We start from the raw sequence: 21,006 nt of genomic DNA, 5'->3' as shown, positions 1-21,006 counted from the left end.
CTAGAGGAGAGCTGCACTAACAGGTGTGACTGATGAGATCTGACCTGCAAGGATACTCATGTTTATGTATATCAGGACAAGCAGGGAAGACCTGGACATCAACTCTGTCAGGCTGCCTGAGTCCTCTCACCCACATCAGCTCAGAACTCTGCATTATCTACTGAGTCAGACTCAGAGGATCAGGGATCAGAAGTTCTACAAAGAGTAGAACCAGACTTCCTGTATAGAGGTGTGTGGGCCTACTGATCCACAGTGTCAGCACAACTTTCACATAATATTCATCTCAGCACAACTAAACCATGAGACTGACCTCAGAGTTTCAAATCGACATCGTGGATTCTCCAGAAGAACACACAGCTGCTTCACTCCTGAATCCTGCAGGTTGTTGCAGTCTACACTCAGGTCCAGCACTCTGGGATACGAGGGGTTGGACTTCAGCGCTGCTGCCAGATAATCACAGCTGATCTCTGACAAATCACAGTCCTTCAATCTGTATAAAGAATGAAAGATGTAAGTTTATTAGACAAAGTGTGAGCTTGAAATCATTCAGTGTTTCATCATCTGTTCAGAGCTGAAGAAGGTTCAGAATGTAGAAGTTTAGAAAATGGAAACTCCAAACAGCTGAAGCCAACAGGAAGCAGCTTCAAACAAACACAACAAGAGAAAAAACTCTGAATTTTTCACATTAAAGTCGTACATTTATCATAAAAACAGGACAAAGACTTGAAAAAGTCGTGTTTTTCCTTCCAGGAACAACAAGGCTTCACTTTTAAAGGTGAAGTGTGAAAGAAATGGACATATTTGAAGTCCAACACCTTTTTCCAGTCACATTATTAAAGCAGAAAAACTACAAGCTCATTTTCATTCCATCAAGTCATCTTCTGACCTGGACTAACAACACTGGTCTCTATGTGCAGCTGGCTGTGAGACCAGTGCTCAGGGAGCGTCTACAAAGTGCAACACTGAAAGAACATCACACACTCATTTGCTTCCATCATCCAACCTGAAGAGGAAACAGAGACGGCTCCCCTTCAAAGTAAAAGCTGCTCCTTTTGGACACAGTATCAAAGAAAGTCTACAGTATAACAGAAAAGACAGAACAAAGTTTTGGTTGTTTTTAAATTGTGCAGAAATGAAACTACACTAAGCTCAATTATGTGACAGACATTTCATCCCATGTCAGTTTGGCCTCATCCTGGGCCGGATTATCCAGCACACACTCTGACCACAGGCCCAGGGGCCACGCACAGCTGGGCTCCATCCAAGAGACAGGAAACAAACCAACACAATAATAAAAAGCACCATGTGATCTTCTTACATCTTCAAGACAAACATAGTAAAACCATGAGCATATTGGCATCGTTCTAATCCCATATGGGAGCTGCCAGTCACTGACTCACACTGCAAAACAGAATTGTTGAAGATTTAATTTTAATTTCAATTGAGATTTGATTTTTTTCTTGTGTGCAACACAGATTTTCTGTGTGCAGAGACGTGCCAGCAGCGCGCAGTTGCACGAGCGCAGCTTAGAGGGAACATTGGGCACCACCACAGTTCACTTCAACAAAACTTTACTTCAGATTTGTTTTCATGTTTTGATCCAGTGATGAGAGCCGTTTCCCCCATGTCCAGTCCTTGTACTAAGCTAGGCTAAACATGTCCAGGGCCTGTCTCTGTGCAGCTTTTAATCTGATGTTAATAAGGTAGAAATGGAGGAAGAAGAAAATGACTTCATCAATCAACATGCAGCTACCAACCCAAATGGTGAGGTGGTGGTTAGTTATTACTGTTGTTTCTGATCCCCTACATTATCCTACATTCAAATATATTCTCCAGCTACAATAGTGTTTGTGTTCCTAAAAGGATTTCATGAATGTGTTACTGTTCATGTCACATCTGTATGAAACAAAGAGGAAGTGAGGTTTATCCTTCATGATCACAAACTGTTCCAGCATGTAAACCTGAGATCTGTGTGGAGCAGCTGACCTGTACGATGTGCTCAACACAAACATTATTTACCATCAGTTACTGTGTGACTGAACCACGTGGGTGTATGAAACATCGCTTTCAGTGTTAATAGCACATGGCAACATTCAGACGTGAATCTATACAGTAACACTTTGATTTGTTACAGTGAGGAGACTGTTGAAGGAACGATGAGGGGAAACTGTAACAGCAGCAACAGAAACCAGGAGACAAAGCTGAGGTCTGGGTTCCTCTATGCTACACACAGCCTCCTGCTCCTGGACTTTAGTAAACACATAAATGTCTCCAAGTACACTTACTTCAGAAACTCTATTAAACTCATTACAAGTTTACTTCAGCTTTAAATTACTCACAACATCAGCACACATGAGTAAACAAAGTAACTCACAGCTACTGTTCAAGTTTAGTCATCTTTAATACAAATATACCTCATTATTATGAATCTCACAGCTACCTGCTCATTGAACTGAACAATAATTCTGTTTGACCATTAAAACAAAATATGTGACTGTAAAAAATGTTCAGACAGTAATTAAGAATCTCCTAAGCAATCCAAAGACAAAGAAAAGTTCACCTGCCAATTCTATAAAGCTTGGTTGTTTGTACAATAATATCATTTAATGATATGTTTGGATCCTGACCTGAGAGTTTCCAGTGTACAATGTGGACTCTGCAGTGCAGCAGACAGAAGCTTCACCCCTGAATCCCGCAGGTCATTGTTACTCAGGTCCAGCTCTTTCAGACTAGAGGACTGGGAGTTGAGAACTGAGGACAGAGCATCACAGCTTCTCTCTGAGAGGTTACAGCCACTCAGTCTGGAAGAAAACAAACAAACAATTAAATCAGTCAAATGAAACATTTTTAATGCCAGCATGCAATACAATTATTGGTTAACTAAATAGCTTCATTAAAACACAACTCTTCTTCTATAGCAGCACTTACTCCTTGTAAGCTCCACCTGCTCCACCTTCTGAGTCACAAGACATGAAAACAAACTGTAAATCTAGTAGAAACATGATTGGAAATCTTCTCAGATCCATTTGTACATTTAGAGCCTGATCCTGAAATATAGCAGCACGGACATTCACAGCAGCAAAGGGTTCTTGCTGATCTGAGCTGGCTTGGCCCTGGCTTATTGAAGATTAAAGAAAGCGGAATCAGCTGTTCAAACCCCCACAAGGCTGCCCGCTGTGGCTGAAACAATGGGACGGGTCGTGACTTCTCAAAATGGGCTCATTGAACGCAGCACGGATAAGATCTTGAAGAAGCTCATGGTGGTCGTGAGTTCTCAGACTTTGCTCTTTGAGCGCAAAACCGATAACCTCTCGGAGAAGCTCGTGGCTCTCCAACGGGAGATTGAGAGACGAGTGACGGACTGTTAGATCAGCTGTGAAATTGACATGCAGTTGTTCGCACCAAAGAAAGCCACCATCAGCTCATGCGGGTAACATACCGGCGGCAGCTGTGGTCTCAAGGCTGGAGCTGAACATAACAAATCTCACCCTGATAACAGACGGTGTTTAGACTGTTCCTTCCCATCCTAAGCATGCTTATCCCCTCCCGGTGCAGACGGTGGGTCGAGGGGACCAGTGCAAATGCTGCAGGCCCGGATGCGCTGTCTACACCGGCTGTCTCTCACCTTTTACCCATCCCTGTTGCTTGTCATGTGTTTCTATGGCGCATTAAGAGTTTTCATGTGCTCTGCGCTAAGGTCATTTTTTTTGTCTGTTCTCAAACTGATCTCCCTGTTGAAGCTCAGTCTGGGAGGAGTTCTTTTTTCTCCTCATCTTTCCTGATGTTGTGCATTTTCTGCTGGTCGGTTCCGGGTCGCTGCTCTAGCGGCCGACCGGCCAGCTACCTAGCCTGACCCGTCTCCCCAATGTGATGTTTGTGTATTGTATGTATGGTTGGAAAGCTCAGTATCCTAATTGCCCCTTGAAATTAAATACAGTGTTCTGAATCTGAATCTGAAAAGATTACAGAAGACGACTCTGTTCAGTAAATATTACGCTCATGCTGTCACGAAATACCAAAGGTAGGTAAAACTCTGGTTGTTGCAGCCATTCAGTATGACATGCTTTGTACTGTCCTGCTGCAGTTTGTGACACCTGGTTGATGAGTTGTGAAGGATGATGAAACAAACACTTCACTCAATGTTTGTCTTCTAAACTGGATGTAATTTGGGCAGCCGATAGTTTTTCTTAATCTATCCCAGCTGCAAATAGGAACACAACAAATAAATAACTTTACCCACTTGGATCCTTATCATTCAAGATTGTGAAAAGATTCTCTACTCAGAGAATACTGGAGATTTTAGATGAGAGAGATGGAAGATGATGAAGGGGAAGAGTTTTCACAACTTGAGGCCTTTTGTCTTCACTATATAGGACAAAGAAGACAGGAAGGGAGGGAGAAGTGAGGAGAATAACACACAGGAAATGGTGTTGGGCAGACTCAAACCAGGCCCTGGAGTCACGACTCTAACCTTCAGTACATGGGTCACCTGCTCAGCCAGGTAAGCTACAGCAGTCAGCAGTGTGTGAGTTAATTTGAAGACAATGATGACTATAAGTCAGGTAAAAAGAATACTATCATCAACCAACAAGGGGAAAACAGTGAGCTTGAATGGCCAAGCTTTGACCAAGGGTGGCTCACTCCTCGGTCTTCTTGCACAAGGAGTGAACCACCCTGCATGGCCATCAATGTGGTGCAACCAAGGCCATCATACAGTACAGGCCATCCAAGCTGATTTTAACTTTTCCTCCCAGATACCACCTTAGAAATCATCTAGATTAGGATATGTTGGCTGTTCTAGATCCAATCACAACAAACAGAGAGCTGTTGTGTGTCCAAGGTGAACAGGAAGAATATATACATGCATAAAGTCAATAAAGTCAGAAGGTTTGCTTTAGACTGTGCTGCAGTTTATCATCAAAGACAAACAGGCACCATGCTGCCAATAAATGGCATCAAGTCTGACTTGAGGTTTTTTGTTCTTTTTTTTTTTTAAATCAAGATTAAATTTTATAGCAACCACAGCAGAGATGACCAGGGAAGGTGTGCTTGAGGGGATATAGCTACAACAGCTGGTTTTAGACTGAAGATGAACTGAGGTGCTGCACCCAAGTCTGCAGGTTCAGGGAGGGACAAACATCTGCTGCAACCAGATTGGAGTGAGAGGAGAGAGCAGGCCAACAACAACAAAGAAACAACAAACACACTGTGGAAGACCGAAGCAGAGTTTAGTTTAAAGTGGAACTAAGGATGTTTCTCTGGCTGCCAGGATTCACTGAGTAATCCAAATGCTTTCTTTAATGCAGGACCCACCATGCATGTAAAAGCAAGTGTTTCACCAACATTTGTGACTAAACATAGACCTGCAGTAGAAATGTATCTAGGAGCATGCATGTGAATATAAAGTATCACAACATCAGGCACATGCAGCCTAAGTGTTTAAACAAAGACTGATAACATAACAGCAGCAGTGATGATCAGAGTTTATGGTGAATCCAGCGTCTCGAGTTCACCGAGTTCTGGAGGCATCAAAGAGGTCACAGTTGTACTGGAGAAATCCCAAAACTTTACAAATTCATACAAAGACAGAAAACCTGGTGAAATAAATTACTGACACAGTTGGATGTTAAAAGTAAAGACATGAGTACAAATGTACTCACAGAGCTTTGTTGGAGGCTTTGACCACTGGCAGCAGCCTCAGAAGAGCCTCCTCTGAAGCAGAGTATTTCTTCAGGTCAAACACATCCAGATCTTCTTCTGATGACAGTAAGATGAAGACCAGAGCTGACCACTGAGCAGGAGACAGTTCATCTGTGGAGAGACGTCCTGATCTCAGGGACTGTTGGATCTCCTCCACTAGAGAACAATCATTCAGTTCATTCAGACAGTGGATCAGATTGATGCTTTTCTCTGCAGACAGATTCTCACTGAGCTTCTTCTTGATGTACTGGACTGTTTTCTTATTGGTCTGTGAGTTACTTCCTGTCTGTGTCAGCAGACCTCGTAGGAGAGTCTGATTGGTCTGCAGTGAAAGACCCAGGAGGAAGCGGAGGAACAAGTCCAGGTGTCCATTTGGACTCTGTAAGGCCTTGTCCACAGCACTCTGGTAGAAGTGTTTCTCTGCAGATTCTCCTGTTTCAGACTTCTGGGAGGTTGTTTGTTGTTGTTCCAGCAGATTGAGTCCAGAGTTGCTGAAGGTCAGATGGACATGAAGAGCAGCCAGAAACTCCTGAACACTCAGATGGATGAAGCAGAACACCTTGTCCTGGTACAGTCCTCTCTCCTCTTTAAAGATCTGTGTGAACACTCCTGAGTACACTGAGGCTGCTCTGATATCGATGCCACACTCTGTCAGGTCTGATTCATAGAAGATCAGGTTTCCTTTCTGCAGCTGAACAAAAGCCAGTTTTCCCAGAGACTCCATCATCTTCCTGCTCTCAGGACTCCAGTGTGGATCTGTCTCAGCTCCTCCATCATACTTGACCTTCTTCACTTTGGCCTGAACCACCAGGAAGTGGATGTACATCTCAGTCAGGGTCTTGGGCAGCTGTCCTCCCTCTCTGGTTTCCAGCACATCCTCCAGAACTGTAGCAGTGATCCAGCAGAAGACTGGGATGTGACACATGATGTGGAGGCTTCGTGATGTCTTGATGTGGGAGATGATGCTGCTGGCCTGCTCCTCATCTCTGAATCTCTTCCTGAAGTACTCCTCCTTCTGTGGGTCAGTGAACCCTCTGACCTCTGTCACCATGTCAACACAGTCAGGAGGGATCTGATTGGCTGCTGCAGGTCGTGTGGTTATCCAGAGGCGAGCAGAGGGAAGCAGTTCCCCCCTGATGAGGTTTATCAGCAGCACATCCACTGAGGTGGACTTTCTAGGGTCAGTTAGGATTGTAGTTTTGTGGAAGTCCAGAGGAAGTCGACACTCATCCAGACCATCAAAGATGAACACAACCTGGAAGTCTTCAAAGCTGCAGATTCCTGCTTCTTTGGTTTCAGTAAAGAAGTGATGAACAAGTCCCACCAAGCTGAACTTTTCCTCTTTCAGCACATTCAGCTCTCTGAAAGTGAATGGAAATATGAACTGGATGTCCTGGTTGGCTTTGTCTTCAGCCCAGTCCAGGCTGTATTTCTGTGTTAAGACTGTTTTCCCAATGCCAGCCACTCCCTTTGTCAGCACTGTTCTGATTGGTTCATCTCTTCCAGGTGAGGCTTTAAAGATGTCTTCTTGTCTGATGGTTGTTTCTGGTCTGTCTGGTTTCCTGGATGCTGTTTCAATCTGTCTGACCTCATGTTCATCATTGACCTCTGCAGTCCCTCCCTCTGTGATGTAGAGCTCTGTGTAGATCTGATTCAGGAGGGTTGGGTTTCCTGCTTTAGCGATGCCCTCAAACACACACTGGAACTTCTTCTTCAGCTTAGACTTAAGTTTACGATGACAAACAGCAGCTGGAAGTTCTGAATAATAATAATAAAAATACAACTTTAACAATCATATTTTACAAAATGCTGATGACAATTTCTGACCCACTGAGAAATGACTGAACACACTGGTGTCACAAGTCTCTCATTTATCCAGCAGCTTAAATCTTTAGATAAATCCTCTTACGTCTCTGCAGACGGTCAGCCAGCTCCTCCTGCTTCATTCTCCTCAGGAAGTCCACTGTGATCTTCACAAATGCCTCTCTGCTGTTTCTCCTCTGCTCATCATCCTCCCTCTGAAACTCCAAGCACTGGGGCTTATTTGGATTCAGAGCCTTCTGGATCTTCTTCAGCTCGTTCTTCACAAAAGTGATGATGTTGTCCTCCAGCAGCTGGAACAGAATATTTATGAATGACCCACCACTCTGAACTTTAGTCCACACAACATCCACTTCTTTACGATCAAGGGGCATATCATCCACGAACTCTTTACCAATTATAAGTTTGACTTTATCTGATTAACTGAGACTTTGTCCACAACTCCATGATCCCAAAGCGTTGATTCTGTTCATATGAATGCAGAGATTTCAGTGGGAGAAACATTTCACTGGTGTTCAGAGCTGAACTACCAACAGGTTGATGATCAAAGCCAGAAACTTGGAGATGTTTCAGGTGACTGAGTTGATCGTACAGACAACTGGTCTTAAAGGTTCACTCTGTTTACGCATACAGATCTGTATTTAAGGTTTGACTCTCATCATCCACTGGAGCACAAACTGGGCGTCATCAGGACACTACAACACAGAACAAACACCATCCCCACAGACACAGCAGCCAGCGAAGCAGAAGAACTTCACATCAAGAAGGTCCTGAGTAAATGTGAACGCTGGTTTGAGGGCGGAGTCAAGGAGGCCATTTATGTGAAAAGGAAAGACCATCTCTGAATAGAGGAGGGGCCTAAGGGTACATTTGTCACCATCTTACAATGCTGTGATTGCAGCCATTCCCCAGCTCTCTGAACTGGACTCATGACCATTGATCAATGGTCCTGACAATATGCGTACCAATGATCAATGAACTGACCTCTAGGGCTGGGCCATATTATACCGTTCACGATAATACCGGTATAAAGTTCGGCAACGATAGGAAAATGAAATATCGCGATAGAATGTGGGCAAAATGCGCATGCGCAGTGCCTTTGTTTTCATACGCACATGGCAGAAAAAGTATGGCGGCAATGGAGGATGACACGGACGAAGGCGCGTCTTTGAATGAAGCGGGTGAGCCAGAATTGGTCAGTAAAAACGGTGCAACTTCGGTGGTGTGGAAGTGGTTTGGTTTTCGTCCATCGGATACCCACCAAAGCAAAATTTTTTGTAGAACATGCAAGCGGGCCATCGCGGCGAAGGGAGGAAAGACTACAAACCTATTTTATCATTTGAAGCAGAAGCACTCCTCTGAGTACAAAAAAGCCATTAAAGCACGTGAAGAGTTGTCCGCTTCAACTAGCGAGGTGGTAAGACCAAAGAAGATGACTCAACAAACAATCTACGTAGCTTTAAATAGCTCCATGCCTTATGACAAAAGTAACAAACGCTGGGGGGAGCTAACTAATGCAGTGACACATTGTTTAGCCAGGGATATGATGCCTATTCAGAGTGTGGAAAGAGAAGGTTTCAAAAAGATGCTTAAAACGTTCGATCCACGCTACAAGCTACCCACAAAGAAATACTTCTCTAAAGTCGCCTTGCCTGCTTTATATGAAGAGATCCGTACTGAGGTGTCAAATGCGTTATCTTCGGTGGAGTTTTTTGCGTCCACCACGGACATGTGGTCAAGCCGAACATCAGACCCCTACATGAGCCTCTCAATACATTATGTGGACAAAGACTGGAAGCTACAAAACAAGTTCCTCGAAACATGTTTTTTCCCCGAGGACCATACTGGGGAAAATATAGCCAGAGTCTTAAAAGAGTTCCTCAGCTCGTGGAATCTTCAGGAGGAAAAACAAGTGTGTGTGACGACTGACAACGGGGCCAACATTGTGAAAGCCGTCGCACTCAACAACTGGACCAGACTTTCATGCTTCGGACATCGCCTGCACATTGCAATAGGTACGTTTTTTTGGGGGTTTTTTGCTATAGGTAAGTTAATTATAACCTCAGATTAAGAACTTATTGTATTAGTTTAAATGATGTTAATAATACTGTTTGTGTTATTAATCTCTGAATGTGGGTAGTTGTACTGCAAGATAGATAGATATATATATATATATATATATATATATATATATATATATATATATATATATATATATATATATATTTTAGAGAGAGAGAGAGATGTGTGTGTAAATAATTGTGTGTTATACAACTTAAATGTCACATTCCACACCGCATTAATAGTGCTGTTGAAACTGTGTTTCCTTTTAAATGTATGTCTTTTAGAAAGAAGTGTGAAGGACCCAAGGATCGAACGAGCAGTTGGAGTGGGAAAGAAGATTGTTGCTGCTTTTGGCCATAGCTGGAAGCGCCAGCGAGCTCTGCAGGCTGCCCAAAAGGAACTGGGCCTACCAGAACACAAACTCATAACTGAATGTTGCACTCGTTGGGGTTCAAAGCAGAGAATGATCCAACGGCTGCTGGAACAAGAAAAAGCTATAACACAGGTTTTAGCTGCTGATAAAACCACAAGGCACCTCATGTTGACATGGCAAGACATTGAAGTGCTTGACTCGGTCAGCACTGCACTGAATCCACTCCTAGAGTTTACAGATGCTTTCTCTGCTGAAGAGTATGTAACCATTTCATGTGTTAAGCCTGTTCTTCAGATGTTTAACAATGACATGTTAAAAGTAAAAGAAGGTGACACTGAGCTGACCAAAGACATCAAAACAGCAATACTTGACTACATGAACAAAAGCTACACAGACAGTGTCACAGAGAGGCTTGTTAACATGGCTTCTTTCCTTGATCCACGGTTTCATACAGAATATTTCAGTGAGAGAGAAAGCAAAGCCATCAAAGTTCAAGTCATGAGTGAACTAGAGCATCTTGTCCCACACCAGGGTATCACAAGTTTTTCAGAAACACTTCATACATCTACTGGTGACCAAACAAATCAGGGAGCTGTTAAAAAGCAAAAGAAGAGTCTCGGAAGTTTTTTGAAGGGACCAGTTAGTGGCAAGATGGAGGTAACTGCAGAGAGGTTATCATCTGAACTGAGATGTTATGTGAATAGTCCACCAGCAGACAGTGAGTGTGATCCTCTTTCGTGGTGGAAAGTTCACACAGTAAACTTTCCCCACATCAGCAGATTAGCTAGGAAATACCTCTGCATTCCAGCAACTAGCTCTGCATCTGAAAGGTTGTTCAGCACAGGTGGAAATGTTGTAACTTGTCAAAGGTCCTCCCTTAAGCCCGCATCTGTGAACATGTTAGTGTTTCTGACAAAGAATCGTAAAACTTGAAATGTAGAAAAACTTCCAGGAGCAGTAGCATAATTTATCTATGTTTTTTGTTTGTTTTGTTTTTACTCAAGAGTTTGTGCAATATTATTATTTGACTTATTGATTTTGCACACTGCACTTTTGTTACAAAGTACCTCTTAAGTTTTGTGGATATACATGATTATGGATAACCATGTATATAACAGGATAACCACTGTTGAATTTTGTGTGGCTGTAATGCACGTTAAAATAAACAGCTGCTTGTTTAAACAAAAACAAATTGATGGGGTTTTTTTCCACTAAAAAAGTTGTAGAGTTGTATTTTGTTTTGCGTCAATTATATCGTCAGTTATATCGTTATCGCAAATTTTCAAATCTATATCGTGATAAATATTTTTTGCCATATCGCCCTGCCCTACTGACCTCCCAGCCCATTGTTCCTTCAGTGGGCTGGTTTCAGTCATACAAATGTCCTGTTTATGAGATTGAAACCTGCAGTCAGCTGAGACTGAAGAAGTCACCTGATGATGATGAAACGTTTCTCCCACTGAAAACATCCAGATGAACAGAATCAAGCTTTTTGGGATTTACGTACCTGGATGATTGAGCATCAAGACACAACTCTGTGACTTTTCTCAGATGAATAAATCCTCTCCTCCAGCTTTGTTTACATCTACCAGCCCTGTGGCGCTGCCCAGGGAAATAATCTATGTGAGAGGTGGAAAGTCATACAGGTGTCTGCTCCTGCCTTCAGTTATTTTATCTACTGTGTGTCAACTGGCTGAACCTCCTCCAACTGTCTACTGTCTCCCTAAACTCAACAATGACTTAGTGATCTATCCATTCTCTGACCAAAGACATCCTGCTGCAGGAGGTTAACATAGCAGCCAATGATGATCCCACTCACTGTGAACAACACATTTGGACCTGATTTGCTGCTCTGGTTTACACGTGAACTTCCACTGCTGCTGTCACCAACTTGAGAGGCTCTACAGAAAAACTGGACTTGTCCATAAAAATCATAAACTACATTACAAGGACAGCATTGCTCAATCAACTCTAATTACTACTGACATGTTATCTCTTCTAACTAAGGTACAGACACTCAAACTTGCTGCTTTCAGTGAGAAGTCAAATGTCTGAATATGAGCTGGAAGCTGCTGAGAGTCCTCCTCCTTCCCGTGGGGTTTACTTTCTCTACTACTTTCACTATAAACACGCCCCTTTCATGCACCTGCAGAGGGCCACCAGCAGATGGAGCTGTCTTAAACAAATCCACTTGGATAGTTAGCTGTAGATGACTTTATCAGTATGATTGTAGGACTTTGAGTTATTCTTTAGATTTATTTAAACTCCTATATTGTGCACAAGTGTTGAGCGACCCATAATTTCTCTGTACTTTTCATAAGAGCAGCCAGACTTTCAGCTAGTTTTTCTTTTTTAAGAGCTCAAAGTTATTGAAGAAACAGTTATTCAGCTTCATTCCCACTGATCTCGACTACAAACTGTTTCACTTTGGTTTCTGTTTAAAGCCTCGATGTTTAAAACGTTTCCCTGTGATCACATTTGCACCGTCTGATTTCAAAGTTTGTTTCTTTTGGTCATTTAGTCCACAGAGTCCTTGGTGTTCTGAAAGGGACCTATAAATAAATGCATTATTATTAATATTAAAGTAGTTGTTGTACATGTACAGACCATAAATATGGAGTCCAGCTGTGTTTGATGCTGCTGGGCAGACTGACCACTGGGAACCTCTGAGCTCTGCTGGTCCACTCTGTGGAGGAACCATGAAGGATTAGATCAACACAGGATAAAGATCCAGGAGTTTCTGCTCAAATAACTTCATCTGAATCAAGTCTGTCAAGTTTTAGACTCTCAGATTCTGAAGATATATTTTCTGTTTTCTATGAACTTTCTTTCATCAGTGATGGAAGTGATGATGCTGCAGAAGCTCAGAGGAAACTTTGAGAAAACTGTGATGAACCATCAACTAATGCTCTCAGGAGGCCAAAGGTCCCTGAATGTAACTGTGCAGTAGATTCATCGAGTGTTTGAAACCTGACCACTTCCATATGTTTTCATTCTAACACAAGAAGTCCTTTTCTCATTGCTTTGATTTGAGTTTTGAGTTTTCCGAGTCTCGTATTTGGAGTCGAGTCTAATCAATGATCTGACAGAAGAACATTAAAAAGGAGTTACCAGTGCTGTCAAAATTAACATGTAGGGTTAGGGGTTCATCTGTTATCATGATTAACATGATAAAAACCTTTAACACGACACATCTGGATGCAGAACGACTCAAAATCCCTGAAATGTTTCTATCAACGCACTTCGAGCAGTTTGTCCGAGTAGAGTTACCTTTGCACACGTGCAGATGTGCAGCACATCTGTTAGTGACGGCAGCTGAACCAATCAGCTCAATATGGAAGATGACAAACACACACTGACCTCCCGATGGAAAGTTTGAGTATTAAAAAAATAACAAGACGGACCAGCCGACCAACATGAAGGATTCTGCACATCGTGACAGAAGGAATTTTCTTTTCACCGAAGCACTTCCAGCTTAAAATATCACAACAATGCAAAACACTGATGACACAACTGCCAAGTGGACAAACTGCAGACCTGTTAGTGTTGTTAATAACATAGTTTTGGTTCCTCGTGTCAAAGACTTGAAGAAGAGTGACAGAGAGTGTTAGACTGCTGCAGGATCAGTGCCACCTCCACAGACCTGTGAAGAAAATGATGGTTTGACAGATGGGCTCAGATTCAGGATCAGCTGAGGAGTTTGTGGCTGACAGAATCCTGCAGGTACAGAGCAGAGCCCATCATTAGCATGCAGGACTGTCCCTGGGGGGGTCGGCTCATTCAGGAGGTTAATCAATGTTTACATGTTCAATAAACATGTTAAGTGTGTAAATTTGCCCTTTTCTCTCGAGTCTGTTTGCTCATGAAATGAACTTTGATTCGTTTACATTAAAAATGATGTTTAATGGTGATTAATCCAAATGAATCCACAGTAACCCTGTGATGAGTCTGATTAAACATTTTCATTAACAGCAGTAATATAGATTATATATTATTATATATTAGTGCACACTTAGCTTTTAGTATATATGTTTGTTCCAAAGTTGTATTTACAGGAGAGAAGCTGAGTTAAAGACTGAAAACTATTCAAAGTCTCTTTGAATTGAAGCGTTTAACATTCTTTGTGTTTATTCTGCATTGACTTCATTATATGGTGTAAACGTCTGTTACAGGCTTAAATATAAAGTTGGAAAAATGTAACTGCAGCTATTGATCAAGTAATTGTGATTAATCAGGATTAATGACAGAAGATTGTGTCATTAATTAGTCATGTTTAATCTACTGACAGCACTAGTGTTCACTCTTGTGCCTCCAACTGTTTTACGCCCTTTCAACACCTTCGTGGTCAAAAGTGTACACGCACAAAATCTACAATAAAACCCTCACGCAGCAATAGGACAGACACACAATCCATTTATCTCTGTGTCTCAAACACACACACGTGTATTCAAAGCCTCGATTTGTTCATATTTCATCTGTTGTGTTTTTATCTTCAGCGTTTTCAGTGTTGCTGCATTTACACCAAAAATGTTTCCATTGATGAATCAGATTGATTTGAATGTGTTTCATCCATACAAATCCCTCCCTGGTGGTCACATGACTCTATAACATAACAGGAGTCATGTGACAAGAGTTTCATGCTGTAAAATGTCAAAATGGTTGAATGTGGTGGAGTAAAAATGTGAGATATCAACGACTTTCTTCAATATGAAATGTTTGCAGGGCCTGACAGGAAGTGGACGGACGCTCTGATCACTTCCTGTTTGCTGAAGTGGGTTTTCAGTTGTTTAGAAACCAAAGGCTTGTTTTAAAAGACAGTTTAAATGGGACTGAGGGAACGACGTGTTTGTAGTTTATATCCAACAACATCAAGCAGTTAAATCAAAGAGCTCATGTTGCTAACAGCTCACCTCTCTGCAGCAGACACAGGCTGGACTTTAAAATCAATGGGAAGATCTTTAGACCCGTCACTCTTAGAGGACACAGAGCTGGGTGGAGGTCCAGGCTGGTTCCTGTGAATAATGATGCAGCAGTGATGTGAGTGCTGAGCTGTGACATGGAGAAGAGTCATGGACAGTTAGAGATGGTCATCTCACCTCTGAGCTTTGGTCTGGCTCTCATGTTCCCCACACAGAGTGCTTTTAGAGGGAGGGACTCCCTCCTCTCTGTCCTCACACTGATCCATGCTGCTCAATTCACATCAGCTCACACACACTTTCTACCTGCAGAGGAAACACAAATCATTCATGTGCACATCAGCTGAAATCCTCCTTTCATCATGTGTGCTGTCCAAATATCAGCTGCTTCTTTCCTGCTTCATCTCAGTGTCAGCTGGATGCAGTCAGACAGCAGTGTGAGGCAGAGGAAGCTGCCATCAGCTGCTCTGCTATCAGTCCACTAGATGGAGCCTGAAGCACACACGATGCATTCACTGACACACACTGATTCACTGTGACTGGAAGCTTCAGTCAGTCCAACACGTGTGAACAACATTTTAAACCTTTCAGCTGATCCAGGATTCAAAGAGGATCAGCAGAGTTAAAGCTTCACACTAATTCTTCCTGCTGAGTTTGCAGAGAACTGCACACACACTGATTCACTGCTAATGAGAAGCTTCTTCCATCCAGTAATTCATCATCCATCAGCTCTGCTGCTGCTCTCAGTCCTGGACTCTGATCACACACTAAAAGCAGCTTTTTAACTCGTGTCTGTAAGAACTCTTAGTGTTAGCTTAGCTTTAGCTTAATGTTAGCTTAGTGTTAGCTTAGCGTTAGCTTAGCGTTAGCATGCTGTGTGCTAGCTTAGCGTCAGAGCTCTGCAGGTGTCTCATGTGTAAATATTAATCACAGTGACAGTAAAGGAGGTAAAGGGCTGTGACGTCATCACGTACGCTGCGTCCTCTGTGGGCTCTGAGTGAACTCAAAGTACAAACTACAAGTACACAAACACGAACGTAGCTCAGAGTGGCGGACACACTCGGCCTCGTTGGTCCAGCTGTGAGTCCGTTACCGTGAACTATGGAGCGGCAGATTTGTGCTGAACTAAGCTGCACACAGCTGATGTTAGCCAGGAAACATTACACACTGACTTTAATGGAGAGACCGGAAATACAAACACACACAGTTTGTTGTGTGAAGAAATCAAACACGAGCTGAACAAACAGTAAAGTTCCTAAAGACAAACTGTTAAAGGAGGAAACAAAGCAAACTTACAGTTTCTTCACACACCAACAACAAGCTCCACTCCACACCTGGACACTAAACACGGACACACAGGTGAGCTGCTTCCTGGAAGGAGGCGGGACTCCACCTGAAACTCAGCACAGGTGGGAGGGGCTCAGCTCTGTGTGTGCTGATGTGTTAACTTTAAAAATATGCCGTCTGACTGCTCAGACTGAGTCAGAGTAAAGTTCACATGCTGACGTGTGGAGACATGAAACCTTGTTGTAGCTGCAGGTGTGAACACACTGATCCCAGATCAGCTCTGCTGTATTTGTAACATGAACATTTCTGCTGCAAAGCTTCAAATGTTCAGCATGTTTCTCTGTTTCCAGTCTATAGATCCAGTCACACTTTCTACCTTCACCTGTGCAGTAAAGACTGAGAGCAGAGCTGAAAGCAAGCGTCCAATCAGTGAGCAGCATCAACACCTGAGCTTCATTCAGACTCTGTTATTGAAGATGTTGTTGGTACAAAGTTCATCTGCTGCTCACATGAATCCATGAAAGATTTATTTCACTGAATGTTTCTTCAAAGCTCATTTCAACCTGTTGAAGTCATGAATGAAAGTGCAGACTGAGAGTGGATCACATGATGTTTGAGGTGTGTCATGTGACATGTTCAGTATTGTCACACATGTCTAGATTGTCCCTGATATCATAACTGCTCAAACACTGATGATTATATTTGAAGAATTATTCCTGATGGCAGCAAAGTTTGAATGGAGCTCTCTGTCTGTGCTGATTTGTCGCCCTCTGGAGGTCAAAGCACAAACTGCATGATGTCACTGTAACCACCACAGAGACAGGAAGTGTTTTTATGACTGAAACACTGAAATGATGCTAACGGCTGTCGTTAGGCTCACTGACAGCAGTGCTGATGTGTTCATGTCAAACACTGGCTCAGGTCAGACTCCTTCATCCTTCTCCAGCGTGAGGCCGCCCTCAGACCCACAGGAGCTCTGACCTTTGACCTCCTGACCCTAACCATTTTAGTCTTGTTGCATCTTTAAATGCAAATCCATCCAAACTGTAGCCGAGCAAAAGAAGCTGGAAGCTGTTCTATGAATGATGTTGTTGAAGGAGCTTGGAAAGAAAAGCGTCTGGACTTCTTTAAGTTGCTTGAAGAGGGACATGGACGTCTTAACGCCCACTCACATCCTGGGACATTTGATCACAGGAAATCACATGATAGCGTGGGGCTAGATCTCACAATGGGTTCACCCAAGACCTTGGCTGATTGTGACCCACACCCGTTTTCACGGAGGAGGAGGAGTTTCACATCCTGAACATGTGACAGCCTGGTTTAAAGGGACCAAAAGTAACTGGACACCTGATTCAGTTCAGGTTTATTCATCCGCTCCAAACCACAGCGGCAGTCACCTGCAGGGAACCAGCTGATCCATGTAACTGGGGACAGACCACAGCCCAGAGCACTGGTTCATGATGTGTTTGTGGACTGTAGGTTGTTTGGATAGAGATGAGATGTACTCAGCAGTCTGTCTCTAATGTTTAATGAAATGTTCTGAAGATGATAATAACTTGTGATTTTCTTTTGAATGAATCTTTAATCGTGTTGTAGGGCCTCTGACTCTCATGAAGATTTTCACATCAATGTGCTTTTCACAAAGATATTAACAATGAAAATGACGTGCAGCCCTGAACTACTCATGCGTTAACTCAGCGGTTCCCAACCCCCGGGTCACGGACCGGTCCGTGAGTCGTTTGGTACCGGGCCGTGAGAGTCGAGGCTCGGTGTGAAATTGATGGTTGATAGGTTTGTAGCATAAACCTGTTCGCTGGATCGTTCAATCCAGCTACACAGCAAAGCAAGACACGAGTAGTTCTTTATGTTTCTCGTGCACGGGAGAGAACTGGACCAATGCCGTTCCTTCGCTTGACCACAGTCGCTCTCGTCCGTTCCCTCGTAACACTGTTCTTTTATTGAGGTTACATGAACATACATAGGTTCATTAACATACACGTGAACAAAGGTACCAGTCTGTATGTTATGTAGGTGTGTGTGTGTGTGTGTGTGTGTGTGTGTGTGTGTGTGTGTGTGTGTGTGACCCCATAAACGACTTCCCTAAACCTGCTGGTCTGGAAGTCCAGCAGTTCATCTAAACAAAAGGCACTTAGACTAAAACAGACATCCTACCACAAAACAATAAGAAGGTAGCACCTCTCCCATGATCCCAGGACGTGGGTGTGAATGCCAGAACACTCTGGAGTCACACAAAGTCTTTAAAGACTACTATCATTACACAATTGGTTCTACACCTCTAAGCATATATGGTTAGATATTCCCCAATAACAATGACAATGATAAAATATAAATCCAACAATGGTTTTCAGGGTTTTTATCGTTAACTTCGTTTCCCTGGGTCTTTTCCCGTGTTGTAGTCGTGTGTCTTATTTTGAAAGAAATGTTTACGCGTTACCATAGCGACCAGAGAGCATTAAGGGTGCAGACAGGTGCATCCAACAACATTTTATTTTCCCTTATTTGATTTATGGACCTAACTGTATGAACTGGACTTTGGCTTTAATGCTGCTCCTCTTCATCATTGCTGTGTTGCATTTCCATCATTCTGCTGCTGGATTCACTGCAGGCTTTAACAAACACTCCTTTGGGTCCAGGCCCAGCCACGTGTTTGTAAGCTGCTGTGCTCCTCACAAATAAAGCCTGAAGCAGCTCAGACTGTTAGAAGCAGCACTGAGCCCTGTTACAGTTATAGTGTTAGAGCAGCGGCTGCAGCCTACAGCATTTAAACTAGCTGACAGTAAACACATCAGTCCAGATGTTACCACATTACTTTGTGATGCTGAGAGTTAAAGGAGACTGGCTGATTAAAATCCCATTCCTTACATCACCGTCCTCTGCTCTGACTGCTTTCATTTAATCACAATCAGAATACTTTTTTGATCCCCAGGGGAAATTATTTAGGTTACAGTGCTGCAGCACAAACAGGAACAAAGACACAGCACACTAAGTAAGAAATAGCACAACATACACAATATATACATGCATACATATGAGTCACTTATAAGTAACATGTGAGTGCTGGGGTCTATGACAGCAGGCAGGTCTGTATTTATGTCCAGGCTGACATGAACAGCTAGTAGTTCAGGGTTCAACACTCAGGAAAGTGTGTGACCTTCCACACTGACAGAAGATGCTAAACATGACTTTAAACTGTTGTTTGTTAAAGCCTCACAGATCTGAGAGCAGGGCTCAGTGGGTACATGAGCCTTTATACATGAAGGCTTTCTGTTTCCAGGAGAGGAAACATGTGATCCAGCTGTGTTTGGTCACATGGATCTGCTCTGCATGGATCACCTGACTAAAACATGTTGTTATTATTGTTCTTACAGTCTTAAATCGGTACATCAGGCGGGTCACATGACACCCGGGGGTGACAGCAGCATCTTTCCTCTTTAGAAAGCTGCTCTCTGTCCCAGGAGCTGTTGTCACAGTAACAGCAGGAACAGGAAGTCACATGCTCTCTGCTCTGTGATTGGCTGCTTCTTATCTCAGCTTCCTGCAGAGGGTGGGGTCTGCTGATAACGCACAACAACAGAAGTGTGACTTTCACTTCCTGTTTATTGCTGTTGTTCTTAAAGCTCTCAGGCGATGCTGCAGCGCCCCCTGCTGACACAAACTCCTCCCTCTGTCTCAGAGGTCACAGGTCAGCCTGCTGCAGAGGGTCTGCCTGTTCATGGACTTCCTGTTACAGAGACGGGTCTCAGCGTCAACACTGGTTTCTGATTGGACGGTGTGGAACCCCAGCTTCCTCCAGCCGACTGATGTGTGGATTCATCACTCTCTGTGGATCAGTGTAAGTCTGTGTGTGGGTCAGCTGCAGGACTTGTTTGACCTTTGACCCTGGCAGACAGAGCTGGTTACTGCTGTGTGACTCCTGCCGTCGCTCCACTTTAAATTTTACTTAAAATAAGTCCTGACATGGCCCCGCCCCCTCTGACCTGCTGCTCCTGGATGTGCTGAGGACACAGCGGAGGCTCAGAGGGGGCGGGGCTTTTCCCGTGGCGGTAACCAAACTGCATTAGGTCACTGCACTGCCAGTGTTTAACCACACCTCTTCTGACTGACCTTTGACCTCTGACATGTTGATTTGATCCTTATTTAATGACGTCTTTTATCTAGTGATTTAATTCTGTGTATTTATATGTGATGGTGTTCCTGAGTTCAGCCTCAGCTGATATCCACAGACGCTCCTATTGGCTGGTTTTAAAAACACATTTTTCCATTAAAGAGACTCTTTTAAAAACACGTCTGCCTGAAATTCACATTTCATTTATTTTGGGGGATTTTAACAGAGAGATAGAACTTTATGAATCCCTCATGTTTATCCTCCAGGAAATCCAGTTTGTAGCAGCAGAACACCGACAAATCTTTACACAGCACAGAATTAGGATATCAAATAAAGGGGAATAAGAGAATATGAATATAAGCATAAATATGTACATATATACACAGACCTCACACAGAGACAGCAGCTACACTGTGTGTGGATGTGATCCACAGTCACAGCTGTGGGTTTCAGTCAGTGTGTCTCTAACTTCATGGTCACATTTCAAAGCTTATTGGAGCCAGAAGATGTTCAAGTAAAAGATTTATTGCTGTACTCGTCTACCAGGATAACAGGAGGTTCATAAAGCTGTGTAATACTTCAGCTTTACATCATGCAGTAGTAGTTTATTAAACCCCCCAAAATATGACTATCCAGAGTTGGGACCAGGAAGCAGAGTTGCAGTCTTACACGCCTCTCTGCAGCTTCTCTCCTCCTGCTACCCCCCAAAAACCCATCTC

General features: G+C 43.1%; 2 protein-coding genes across 2 annotated transcripts in view; one reads left to right on the top strand and one right to left on the bottom strand.

Annotated features, from left to right (window-relative positions):
* The window catches only part of LOC147336918 (protein NLRC3-like), a 1,139,417-nt gene that overhangs the window by 324,626 nt on the left and 793,785 nt on the right, over window positions 1–21,006 (top strand). The gene's annotated exons all lie outside the window — the stretch shown is intronic.
* The window catches only part of LOC147336935 (NACHT, LRR and PYD domains-containing protein 12-like), a 98,464-nt gene that overhangs the window by 15,259 nt on the left and 62,199 nt on the right, over window positions 1–21,006 (bottom strand). Inside the window, exons 2-8 of the mRNA XM_086285699.1 lie at window positions 15,055–15,180; window positions 14,869–14,970; window positions 12,566–12,644; window positions 7,610–7,814; window positions 5,661–7,458; window positions 2,628–2,801; window positions 311–490 (exon numbers count right to left, since the gene is read on the bottom strand). Of these exons, the coding sequence (XP_086141825.1) occupies window positions 311–490; window positions 2,628–2,801; window positions 5,661–7,458; window positions 7,610–7,814; window positions 12,566–12,644; window positions 14,869–14,970; window positions 15,055–15,143 (2,627 nt within the window). The 5' untranslated portion in view covers window positions 15,144–15,180. The remainder of the gene's footprint in view (window positions 1–310; window positions 491–2,627; window positions 2,802–5,660; window positions 7,459–7,609; window positions 7,815–12,565; window positions 12,645–14,868; window positions 14,971–15,054; window positions 15,181–21,006) is intronic.

The sequence above is a fragment of the Aulonocara sp. 'chitande type north' Nkhata Bay genome, linkage group LG3 (genome assembly GCF_057382095.1).
Source record: "Aulonocara sp. 'chitande type north' Nkhata Bay isolate Kocher_YH1m ecotype deep benthic linkage group LG3, A_spYH_male_GT1.1, whole genome shotgun sequence".
Taxonomy (NCBI): domain Eukaryota; kingdom Metazoa; phylum Chordata; class Actinopteri; order Cichliformes; family Cichlidae; genus Aulonocara; species Aulonocara sp. 'chitande type north' Nkhata Bay.
Note: the sequence above shows the minus strand (reverse complement) of the source record. Positions and strands in the feature narration are given on the sequence as shown.